This window comes from Bos taurus, chromosome 23 (genome assembly GCF_002263795.3).
Source record: "Bos taurus isolate L1 Dominette 01449 registration number 42190680 breed Hereford chromosome 23, ARS-UCD2.0, whole genome shotgun sequence".
NCBI lineage: Eukaryota > Metazoa > Chordata > Mammalia > Artiodactyla > Bovidae > Bos > Bos taurus.
The window spans coordinates 41466393-41479578 of NC_037350.1; the positions used below are offsets into that span (position 1 = coordinate 41466393).

The 13186-nt window shown below is 45.0% G+C and overlaps 1 protein-coding gene across 2 annotated transcripts in view; it reads left to right on the plus strand.

The window, feature by feature from the left end:
* The window catches only part of DTNBP1 (dystrobrevin binding protein 1), a 102021-nt gene that overhangs the window by 84154 nt on the left and 4681 nt on the right, over positions 1–13186 (plus strand). For both annotated transcript variants that reach the window (XM_059880254.1, NM_001045947.1), the window contains 1 exon segment: positions 9901–10056. In XM_059880254.1, the coding sequence (XP_059736237.1) occupies positions 9901–10056 (156 nt within the window).

Genomic DNA, 13186 nt, shown 5'->3' on the forward strand with positions numbered 1-13186 from the left:
TATTCTCAACTTTATAAAAGAGAAATGTCAAATATGTGAATCTCTAATGGTGAAATTTCAGGAAGTAGTTCGAAAGGAAGTGAGGAATTTAGTCTGCTCAGCAGGCTACCCCATGTGTTGAGCCCCTTCTTCGTGCAACCTCTTCCTCCCCTTCTGGCCTCTGGGATCTACTCAAGACCCATCTCCCACCATTGCTGCTGGCTGTGCCACCAGCCTGTCTGGGAAGCAGGGAATCCATGTCTCATCCCCACCCCGTTAGCTGGCTATACTGAGCTTAGTCACTGAGTCGTGTCTGACTCTTTGCGACCCCATGGACTGTAGCCGGCCAGGCTCCTCTGTCCTTGGGATTCTCCAGACAAGAATACTGGAGTGAGTTGTCATGCCCTCCTCCAGGGAATCTTCCCAACCCAGGGATTGAACCCAGGTCTCGTGCACTGCAGGCAGATTCTTTACCAGCTGAGCTTCCAGGTGTTGAGGGACTTACAGTGGAAGGAGGGAGGGGACTGAGGTAGCCATTCCTGGTACTAATTTATTCGTTAAGTCACTCATTCATAAGCCTCCAACAGCTCATAATTGAAAGTGATAAATCCCCATTTCTAAAGTATTTTCTGGAAATAATGAGGTATGATGGGCTTTCAAGCATGCTGAGATTTGTCACTGACCCTTCCAGGGGCAGAATGTTTCCAACTTGGAGCACAGGAACATTTATAAGAGGCTGATATCCAAAAGCATGTTGAGCTTTGGGTCTCGTGTGGTAACTGTTTATAGTTGAAATATATGCACTCTTCTGTTGTAAATATTGTGGGAAATAAAATTCAGAGTCCTTTTAAAAGTGTTCCTGAATTCATAATAGATTTCTGTTGTCATGCATTCTCTCAGTAAATTGTCAATAAAAGTGCACCCACTCTTAAACTTGAAAAGGTTCAAAACCATGGTTCTAGATGATAATTTTTTGACTACTTAATTTGAAATGAAGGCAGCGCAAGTGAAAACATGTCTGAAGGTAATTGTTTTGACTATTACTGAGTGTTCTTCAGTGATATTTAGCCTAAAGAAATCTAACATCTGAATTATTCTATCAGCGTAGAGAATCCTTATGCTCATGTGTAACATTCCACTGAACCTGATTTTCATCTCGCAGCATTGCACCGTGGAGTGTAGGGAAATGCCTGTCCATCCAGTGGGTACCCTCCCCTGTGGACAGGACAGTTCCTAAGGGGGAGGTGGGGTTGGCCCCATGGGAGTTGGATTCCGGTGTTCTGACCTGGGCTGTCGGGGGACAGGAGATGAAGAGCAGTTCCTCAACTTTGCTTTATTCCTGTGTCCTGTTAAAATGCAGATGTCCTGTTAGCTAGCTGTACTGGGAGTTCAACCTGGTGCTCTGCGACACCCAAGGGGTGGGAAGGAGCGCCAAGAGGGAGGGGACATACGTATACTTATGGCTGATTCATATTGTTGTGTGGCAGAAACCAGCACAATATTGTAAAGCGGTTTTCCTCCAATTAAAAGTAAATTTTAAAAAATGCTGGAGGGAAAGGTAACACAAGCTACTGAGGGCGGAAATGAGCTTCGTTATGTAGATAACTCTTTTATTCTTTAAAAAAATATATGTATTTATTTACTTGACTGTGCTGTCTTAGTTGTGGTACGTGGGATCTAGTTCCCTGAGCAGGAATCAAACCCAGACCCCCTGCGTTGCGAGGGCAGAGTCTCAGCCACTGGACCAAGGAAGGACCTCTCTTCTTCTTTTGGGTTATGGCCTTACTGTGTATCTTCAGAAGTGGTACCCTTAGGTGAAAGTACAGATTTTAAAAATCAGATTGCTTTTTAAGAGTCTTCTTAACAATTCATTTCATGGAAACACTGGTAATGAAAGCGTCTCACCTTTTGTCAGAATTGTTTTTCTATTGGCCAGTATGCAATTGGATAAAACAGTATTTCATCTTTGATAAACTACTGTGCTGAACAGTTTTTTTCTGTGAATTGTCTTTTTTCTACTGAAAAGATTTTATTGAGGTCTGAATTTTTTCTAATAGATGTTGTTTATGGTAAAAAGAACGGTCTTTTGCATTTGTGGCAGCTTTTTCCTCAATCTGTTGTTTCCCTTTTCATTGTGTTTTTTAAACATCCAAGAATGTTTACTGTTCACGTGACTCGGGATCTGTGGGTTTCTTCAATACTGTGTAAGGTCCCTTACTTGTAACTTGAAAGATTTAATTTGGTTTTCTTTTTATTTTTCCATATGTCATTTTTGGTATTCAGTTATTTAATTCATCTTGTATGCCCTTAAATTGATTTTATAAATAACCAGCTAATTTTCACAATGCCACTTATTGCAAAATGCTTTACTTCCTCATTTGTTCCAAATATATCCTGAATTATATTTGTTTAGCATATGATCAACTCTCTCTTGGGGGTTTTCCATTCCAATAATCAGCCCATCTCTTTTTGTTTTTCATAAAGTTTAAATTGTTGTTTTGTGAAGTGTTTTAAAATCTGGTGGGACCTACCTAGGCTTCCTCACCCCCTCCTTTTAAAAAATACATGATTAAGTTTTGATACCAGAATTACTATGAAAAATCCATCAACTAGCTTTTGATTCTTTCCCATACCCATGGCCTTTGAAAACTTGAAATAATTTGTCCATTAGATTTTGATATTTAACAGTTTCACTTCTCGTGCTGATTTCTGTAACCTGTATTATTTTTAAATCAGATTATTCATTTCATTGATGCTTCAAAATGTGTTAGCCTGTATTTGGGCATGATAGTATGGGGAGGAAAAAAGTTTTCCCCTTATCCTCTTAGGGTCCTTGGCTGAGTCTGAGAATTAAAATGGCAACATCAAGAGAAAAGTATAGAGATTAATGTTAAATTTGACATGATCTTGGGGCCTTCATAAGGAAATGAAGACCTAAAGAAACAGTTAGACTTGAGTGTTTTGAGCCCGGTTTAATGAAGAGTGGACATTCATCGAGAAGTGTCGTTAGGACAGAGGCTCTGAGTGACCTGGAGGAGACTGTGCCTGCGTGTTGGAGTCTTCTCTGTGTCTTGGAGGTAAGGATGCTCCTGTCCTGTGGGTACGGGAAGGGAACACCCCACCATGAGGACCTTATGACCTGCTTCAAGGGCACGAGCCGGGGGCGTCAGAGCGAGTGCCCGCTTCTCTTTCCTCAGACTCCACATGCCAAGTCCTGAACCCCAACCTCAGTCACGTATTTTTCATCTCTTCTGCCTCCGTTGCAGGACCCTTTCATATCTCACTCTGAGTACTTAATTTTTATTTGTCAGAGTTTATCAGCTTTAAACACAGATGTAATGTGAGGCTGTGTACGTGAATGTCTGTCTAGTGGAGATGACGTCTCTGCAGATGGAGAGGACGAGGACCCGCCGCCCCTAGGTCAGGTCTGGGTTCAGGACAAAGAGCAGAGGGTCACATCTTTTGTCTCCTGTTGTATGAAGCCCTAAGCCCCTGAGCCAGGGCCTGGTAAGGGATTCCACGGAACGAGAGAATAGCGTTTTCTGATTCTGAGGGTACTTGTGTCTCATCAGTGAAGAGGACTGAGGAGGAGCCAGGGTTGTTTATGTGTTTTGGCTGCTGCTGGAGACTTTCCTTTTTAGATGACTTTGTAAATATTTCAGGGTTTAGGAGAGGACATTTCTGTCATTTCCATGAATTGTGGCAGCTTCCCCATCTTATATTTACTCTTTTCCGTTATATAAATAGTTGTACAGAGTACAAAATCTGAATAAAGTGGATGCACAGAAATAGTTCATCAAGACCTGTGGTTCTGAGTCTGGTCCTTGGACCAGCAGCAACAGCGTTGCCCTGGAATTGGTTAGAAATGTAAATTCTCTGACCCGACCAGATACTGAGTCACAAAGTCAGTGCTGGAACGCAGTGATGCAGCAGCCTCTGTCACCAGCCCTTGAGTTGACTTTGATGACACTACAGGCCTAGTATCTCCATCACGCCTTTGAATGAACTCTGTAATAGTTGATTTGATACTTAGACACAAGCAGCTGGTTTGTCCTTTGTCTAGAGTGTTTAATTGTACTAACAACAACAACAACAAACTGTGGAGTTTGGAAGGATTCCTATAGCAATATAAACCTTTCCCACCCCCACCCCCAATAATTATTAAGTAGGTCACAACTCTTAAGTAAAATGAAGGAGTCTGTCAGATAGGACTTTAAAATTCTAGGAAATTGTTAATAGTTCAATCTGATTTTCTTGAAATGTCACTGTCTTAAAAGGTCCTAAATTTCTTACTGCTAATCTGATTTTCATATAATTTTACCAAAAAAAAAAAAAAAGATAGGATTTGGGGGACTTCTTCCTGCCCCAATCAAAAATAAGTAAAAATAGAATTATACTGTGTTAAGAGCTGGAAGTGACTTTCTTATGGATATCATCCAACCCTATCCCCTTGACCAGCAGAGAGCAGTAGCCAGGCCAGGTCTTCTAAGCTGCCTTGTTCCTGCACTAAAAGATAAGGTACAGTTGAGCATGTCTAGCTTCCTGCTTTGAGCAGACCTGGAACACGCTGTTTCTGCAGTGTCCATTTTGCTAATACTCTAGACAGTGGTCATTTCCTTCAGGGTAATTGATAGAAATTTTTTTAAGTGTTCCAGAAGTTTAGATACTAGAATAGTGTTTGTTTCCTGTGACATGGGTTTAGGAAGCAGCTGCTGCAGTAGATGCTCTGAAGGACTGAACTTTGTGAAGTCTGCTCACGAACTGCCATGGCTTGTCTGAGTTACTTACTCTGAAAAACCAGTCATTATTCTAAACTGCTACATGTGAGGTAAGAGTTATCGTTTATTAGTTGCATGTAAAAGAAATGCGCCATTTGGTTCTTGATAAATGTGTGCGCATTCATGCACACACATGGGTGTGTTGGAGGGAGGGTGAAGAAAAGCTCTGTAAAGTCATTTCACCTGCTTTTTAAAAATATGTTGACTTTAACATGCACAGCATTTTTTTTCCCCAAAGACTTATTCTGAGGAATAAGGGAAGAGCTCTTATAATACTTTTGAATACTCATAGAAATAATATATGGTATAAATAACTGTAAATCTGTCTTGGAAACTAATTATTGATGAAGGCTAACAGAAAACTCTTACAAACTGTAGTAACATAGGGCAGAGAAGTTGGTATTTTAAATGCATGTTTAAAACCTGCCGTTCTAGGACAGTATTAGTTAAAGCTCTTTTTGTCCAATCTGAGACAATTTGCATTCATTTGTTTAAGGTGAGGCAGAAGGTTGGGGAGACTTTAAAAACGGTTGAGTGTGCCTTGTTGTGAAAACTTATTTGAGATAGAAATAAAAGTTAACTGTTAAATGGTAAAAATACACAAGAGGTGGGGGTTTAAAACTGGAAGGAAATCATGTCTATTTTTGTCTTCATCTAACAAGTCCCCAGTTCCTGTGTAGAATTTTTCTAAAACTAAATGTTTTTCTATTTAAATAATAGCAATTATTGAAAGTAATTAAGAGGAAGTTGAGCCTTGTTTCTGACAGAGAAGGAGAAGGGAAGGAAACGATTCCCTGAGCACACAGTCTGTGGGTCTCACCAAATGCTGGTGAGGCAAGAGGTCACCCGGACACAGGATGGGAGCCACTCTGCAAAAGTTTGGCAGTTCCTCTCAAAATCAGAAGGTACACTCACTCACCATATGACCCAAGAATTACAGTCCTGGGTGTTTATCTCAGATGACTTATTTTCATCTGGAAGCTGGTACACAAACATTCATCGCAACTTCACTCATAATATCCAGGTGTCCTTCAGTGGGTGACTAGTCAAACTTAACTGTGGTCCCCCCAACCATGGACACAGCTCAGCAGCAAAAAGGAACAAGTTATCAACATGAGCAGCTGCTGAGACGAATCAGGGAAATTCCAGCTGAAAAAAGCCAACCTCAGAAGACTATATACCACATGGCTTCATTTATGTAACCTTTATGAGATGACATGATCATAGATTTGGACTAGGGAGGGGAGCGGGGAGGGAGGGGAGGGTGTGATTACCAGAGGGCAGCAGGAGAAGCTTTGTGGTAATAGTAACATCCTGATTGCGGTTCTTCGTGAGCCTGCACAGAGCGCCCCGCCCCGTACACTCACACGCGCGCATACATGCCTGGTGAGACCTGAACGAGCTCTGCGGGCGCACCAGCGCTGCAGTGACTGCGGCGGTGCCTGAAGCCCTTTGAATTATGGTTTCTCTGGGTCATGTGCCCAGGAGGGAGTCGCTGGGTCATACAGTAGTTCTATTATTGGTTTTCTTAAGGGACCTCCGTACAGTTTTCCATAGTGCCTGCACCAATTCCCATTCCCTTTCTTCGACACCCTCTCCAGCATTTATTGTTTGTAGATTTCTTGATGAGGGCCATTTTGACTGGTGTGAGGTAGTTCTGATTTGCATTGCTCTAATAATGAGCGATGCTGAACATCTTTTTTATGTGCCTCTTGGCCATCTGTATGTCTTCTTTGGAGAAATGGCTATTCAGGTCTTCCGCTCACTGTTTCATTGGGCTGTTAGTTTGATATTGAGCTGTATGAGCTGTTTGTATATTTTGAAAATTAATCTCTTGTCAGTTGCTTCCAGGGGTTAAAACTGCACTTCTAATGCAGGGGCATGGGTTTGATCTCTGGTAGGGGAAATAAGATCCTGAACACCTGCCGTGCAATGCAATGGAAAAAAAAAAAAAAAAGATTTTAATTTATTCTTAGTCTTAATTATTTATGTTGAATGAAAAATGTTCTCAATCTTAAAAATAAGTAGCGATTGCCAGAATTTTCCGTAACTCATATTAAATTTTATCGTTTTCTCTTTTAACATTTTTGTATTAAAGAGACTCTCCCTTCTACCAGAGAGGTTTGTCCTGGTTTTCCTTCTTCCCAGCAGCCCTGGGCTTTTTCAGTCATTAACACCTTACTGTCTTTTATTACTTATCAGCTCTGTTAAATGGACTTAGTTGTGGAATAAGTTGAAATTGTTCCTGAAATGAACCTGATGGATTTTTTATATTTGATACATTTTGTGCTACCCTTATGCCCCATTAAAACATATAACTGAGAATTGATTATACCATCTTTGCTGGTAATGGGATTTTTTTTTGTTGTTTTGAGAAATTATCCATCTGAAATTGATAGTGGAGGCTAGAATGGAAGTTGCAGTCAGATAAAGCTTGAGCAATGACCTGGAGTTGAAATCAAAGGAGACACGGGCCTGGGCTGATAATGGAATTAATCGATTACTCCTGACTCCTGGGAGAAAAACGGCAGCATCTTTTAATGTTTCGGGTTTTTTTTTTTTTTTCTTTTTAGTCTTTAGGCTAGTTGTTGAAGTTCTTAAATCTTTGTCAGGTTTTCCCCAGTATAATAAATGACATCTTAGATGTGAATAAGCGGTCATTTTTCCTTCAGAAAATGTCCTATGATTTATGTCTTCCAATAGTCATTCCCCCAAATTCAGGTGATATTAAACCTCCAGATTTGAAATACTCCCTGTGTCCGTCATCATTTCTCCACTCCCAGATGTAGTTGTTTCTTGGCAAAAGCTGAACTGATGATTCTAGAACAAACAGCACAATCAGAACACATTTGCTCAGGCATTAGCTGGGGGTGAATCCTTAGCTGCTGAGCAGGACAGTGATCTTTAGTATCTGCCGTGTGCTTTCGTCATGACTGTCCTGAGTGCAGAGCTGGTGTAGAGTAAATGTACTTAGTTCTCAGTGAATCTGGCTTAGAATTCAGCCCTGAGATGCAAGAGGGGCTCTGAAATAAAGTGGGAAATGACGAAGGGAGCTTGGGGCTGTTTCAAATAACTAGGAACATGTCTTAAAACAGCGATTATTTTCCTTTAAGTCATTTTAAGTTTGCTAATCCAACCATCCCCTACCTTTTGCGAGGGCTGGAATGTGATTAGATTTCATTCCAGCATAGAAGACTTAAGATAAAAACTGCAGGATGTATCATGCAGAAACATGAGAGAATTGAACTTTTGAGGCAGAAGTCTTGAGAAGAAAGTTTTCAAGTTATGTAATTATATATCTATAGAAAATCTTAAGATAAAAAAGATACTCTTTAATGAAAACCCCTTTGATGATTTCTGCATTGATCTTTGTTTCTGAGCTGCCTATTTTGGAAATTTTTTTTAAGTTATTGAACTTTGTTTGAAGTGTTTGAAGCATACTTAATCTATTCGGGGGTTGACTTATTCTAATGCACTTGGCAGTCCTCAAGCATTTGAGCAGATGGGGTGACGGCTGAAGCGAAACAAGTGAAAAGACATCCTCTCGAATTCCCTTTCCCTCTCACAAGTGCACTCTCAATTCCTTGCACATTTAACTAAGGGTACTGATAGGTGACTTGTTCTGAAGAGTCTGCACAGGGCTGAGCGCGCTGGGGTGAGTCCACGAGTACAGGACGCTGTGCTCATCCAGGCTCTGGTGATGTTTCCTATCCTGTGCTTTTCCCAATAGTAACGCTGGTCATAATATTAGCCATCAGCTGCTGGTGAATACTGTGTGCCTGGTGGTTCTCGTGTGGCCTCCTATTTAATCCTGCCAACACCCGTATGAAATAAGTTTCTCTCTCCCTGAGGCCCAGCAAGGCTCAGTCGTAGCTGGTATTAGACATCCTTGCTTGGATTTCTTGGGAAGCAGAGCCTGAGATGAGGATTTTGCTGCGAGTGGTTTGTTTGGAAGGTGATCCAGGGACGTAGGGGTGAGGGGCCAGGAGGAAATGTCAACAGAGGGATGCGTTGCTGGCCACCACTGCAGCCCCACCAAGATCCCGGTGACGTGTTCAGAATGCCTCCGGAGTTGCCCACCCAGCAGCTGGGAGGTGGGACACAGATGCCCTGACTGCTGCCTCCATTCCCGGGAGCTCCTGGGCTAGGCCGGTTTATAGGTCCCGTGGGCTTGAGAATTGGAAACACGTGAGATGAACCTTGAGTGACGATCTCGTGGGTGTTCAGATGAGCTCACAGAGAAACCAGAGGTGGGCTAAAGGGGGTTCGTGTGATGTGCAGAAGCATCTGCCAAAAGGGGAAGGGCCCGAGCCAGCCCCATGCTCTTTGCAAACCATCTCCCTGTGGGGAGAGAGGCGCGTGTCAAGGTGACAGGTAAATTCCGGGGGTGTGCAGTGACTGTCGGTGAGGAGACTGCCCATCGTCGCCTTTCCCTGTGAGTACAGCCGTCAGGAAGATTTACCTTCCTGTTAGCACTGGTTCGCATTCTTTGCATATATGAAGATCAGGATACAAGAATATCCAGAGAATTCTAAATGTTGACGATGGTAACTGATTAGGGGTTAAAAATATACAGCATTATCAAGTTTTCATAGTCTCTGCATAGAGGATCATGGAGCTATGACATAAGAGTGTTGAGTATTTATGGAGGGAATGATTAAGGTCCATCCTGTGGGGCCTCGGAGACCACTGTTCACTGCAAATTCTGGTCTTGCTTTTTGGTTAAAATCACTTGGTAACACCATGTAGACTTTCTTAAAGAGTTTTAATTTTTTTATATAACTGACATATAACATTGTAGGAGTTGAAGGTGTACATCATGCTGATTTGACACATTTGTGTTGCACCACGAGGACCAGTGTGGAGTCCGCTCACACCTCCATCCTGCTCAGATGAGTTAGCACAAGGCTCTGCAAGCTTAGCCCACTCAGCCAAGGGGCTGGTTCACGGCCAGGCGCTCTTCTCGCAGACCCCGGTGGCCACGCGCTTGCTGTGACCCTGCTTGCTGGGCATCTCCTGTGTGCCGGGCCAAGCTGGGTGAGGTCAAGGCAGATGTGCAGGTGGCACATCAACGAGATTGACCATGCAATTGGGTATTTATATCCGTTCCCGAACACTGACCCAGATCTCTCTGCCTCCTCAGCTGAACTTGATGCAGAGCACTCCCAGAAGGTCCTGGAGATGGAGCAGACCCAGCAGCTGAAGCTGAAGGAGCGGCAGAAGTTTTTTGAGGAAGCCTTCCAGCAGGACATGGAGCAGTACCTCTCCACGGGCTACCTGCAGATAGCGGAGAGGCGAGGCAAGTCGGGGAGCCCCCTAGAGGGGGTGCACGTGGGGTGCTGTCCCCAGAGTGGGGCTGGGGTGAGACCTCAGGGGTCTCTTGTTACTACCCCAGAACTCAAAAGTGGGTGCTACCTGCCATTTTTGTCTTGCTGCTGTTTTTGCCTCACCAGGTAGTTCTAGGCTTTCATTGAAGGTAAAATTTGGGATATTTTTTTTTAAAAAAAAAGCAACAAGAGACAAACAGTAGCCATAAATCTGTAGCACAGACTAATCCCTATTACCATTTGAAAGTAAGTGAAAGTGAAGTCGCTCAGTCTGTCTGACTCTTTGTGACCCCATGGACTATAGCCTATCAGGCGCCTCCGTCCATGGGATTTTCCAGGCAAGAATCCTGGAGTGGGTTGCCATTTCCTTCTCCAGGGGATCTTCCCGACCCAGGGATCAAACGCAGGTCTCCTGCATTGCAGGCAGACGGTTTACCATCTGAGCCACCAGGGAAGCCATTTGAGGGTGATGTTTTTGTGTGTATCTAATCTTCCTTCATGCTGCATGGGGATCCTTCCCCAACATTATCAAAAAACCTTTGCAAGAGTTTAAGAGTGGCATCTGCACAGTCAGGATGTAGCCTGACAGTTTCCTAACTGGACATTTAAGACCCTTGGCCTCTGTAAGGGGCTTCTCTGATAGCTCAGTTGGTATAGAATCCATCTGCCATGAAGTCACTCAGTCGTGTGCGACTCTCTGCGACCCCGTGGACTGTAGCCCACCAAGCTCCTTCATCCATGGGATTCTTCAGGCAAGAATACTGGAGTAGGTTGCCATTTACTTCTCCATGCAGGAGACCCTGGTTCAATTCCTGGGTCCTGAAGATCTGCTGGAGACGAGATAGACTACTCACTCCAGTATTCTTGGGCTTCCTGGTGGCTCAGCTGGTAAAGAATCTGCCTGCAATGTGGGAGACTTGGGTTCAATCCCTGGGTTAGAAAGATCCCCAGTAGAAGAGAACGGCTAAAAAAACCCAAACCAACCGGTGCTGTGCTGTACATACAGATGTGCGAATGCTCATGTCTGTGGAGGGGCCGGCTCCAGAGCAGCGCCAGTGTGGAGAGGTGTCCTGGGCTTCCTGGCCTTCCGAACCCCTTGCAAACCCCTGTGCATGTGTGTGTGCCAAGTTACTTCACTCGTGTCCACTCTTTGCAACCCCGTGGACTGTAGCCCACCAGGCTCCTCTAGGTCCATGGAACTCTCCAGGCAAGAATACTGGAGGGTTGCCATGCCCTCCTCCAGGAGATCTTCCCGACCCAGGGATCAAACCCGTGTCTCTCATGTCTCCTCCACTGGCAGGCGATTGTTTGCCACTGGTGCCACCGGGGAAGCCCCGCTCCCTCCCAGATGCCTCTGTGCTCAGCCTTCCTCTTCTTGCCTGGCCCTGGTCTCCATACCTTGCCCCTTCATTGAAGCCCCGTAATTAATGTTACCCTCACTCCGGTCCTGTCATTCAACTCTCTGTGCCCCTGCAGGAGAGGTTAAAGAAATCAAAGAATGAGGAAGGAAAAGCATGTAGAGAAGACACTAAGGTGTGAATGTGTCAGAGGCACTGAAGGCTGTGGTGTGGACACGGTGCTTTTAAATTGAGGTCAGCAGTGCCGTTTGTGTGCTGATGGGTTAACTGAGCTGTGCCAGGTCTTAGTTGCGGCACGTGGGATCTAGTTCCTTGACCAGGATCAAACCCAGGCCTCCTGCACTAGGAACGCGGTCTTCAGCCACTGTGTCACCAGGGAAGCCCCAGCAGTGCAGATCAAGTGTGGCCTCTTCGTCTCCTCTGTCCGCCTGCCAAGTCCCACCGTTATCTTCATCTGTTCCCTGTGGCGTGTCCTCAGGGTCGGGCATGGGTTAGGGACGCCACCCTGGTCTGCTTGGGCTGCTGTGCCACCACCTCAGACTGGCACCTTATGCACAAATGTCTCTCTCGCACCATTCTGGAGCTTACTTGGTTACGGTGAGGGCTCTGGGGTCTCTCCTCAGGAGGGCAGTGATTCCCATCCCGAGGGCCCCACCCTCAGGACTTCATCTCAAATAATCACCTCCCCGCAAGGTGTGTGTGGGAAAGTCACTGAGTCGTGTCTGACTCTTTGCGACCCCATGGACTGCAGCCCACCAGGCTCCTCTGTCCATGGAATTCTCCAGGCCAGAGTACTGGAGTGGGTAGCCATTCCCTTCTCCAGGGGATCTTCCCAACCCAGGGATCGAACCCAGGTCTCCTGCATTGCAGGCAGGTTCTTTACCAGCTGAGCCACCTCCCAAGGGGGTTAGGGCACGCATTCAGTCCATAAGGGACAAACACCACAGATCTGAGTATCATGAGACAGCAGGCCACGAAGGGAGGGGAGGGGAGCTGCGAAGAGAACAGCAGCTGCGCTCTGCCACATAGCTGAGCTCAGCACTTTCAGGGCGCCTGCAGCAGAAGCAGAGAACTTGAAAGTGCCTGTCAGGAGCGCACGTCTTGGGTCCACAGCTTGTAACCCGCTTCTTTAGGATATGTCACTAGGAAAGTGGTTACCTGGTCACATGGCAAGCATCTGTCTAACTGTGGTGGGTGCTGTCACAGTGCTCACCAGGATACCCACGGCAGCTCACGCTCGCCCAGCGTGCATGCCCGCCACTCCACAGCTCTGTCAACAGTTGTGTCAGACACTTCAACTTCTGCCACTCTTTTGGTTTTAACATGCACTTCCTTGACTGTCCATCTTTCTACGGGTTGGTTGTCTCCCTAGAGTCTTACCAGACTTTCCCGATTATATCTGTGGCTATTCCAGTGTGGCCTTTGCAAAATGCGTTTATTCTCAATGTGACCAGCTGAGCCCACTTTAGTTTAGGAAGCCCTTCCCTCCGTGTTATAAGAACATTATGCTGTTTTATTCCAAAAGTTCAACTGATTTCCATTTTCCATTTGGTGCCTCAAGCCACCGCCAGCTGGTTCGTGTCCGTGGGGAAGGAAGGCTCTCCCTGCAGTTCACAGCAGCAACTGCCTGCGCACCGTTCTCTGTTCCACTCTGTTCCTGAGGCCTCAGTACATTCCTGAGTGTTTCTGAGGCCCTCTTCGGTTCCACTTTTCCACTTATCTGGCCTGTGTTGGGTGTAACTTC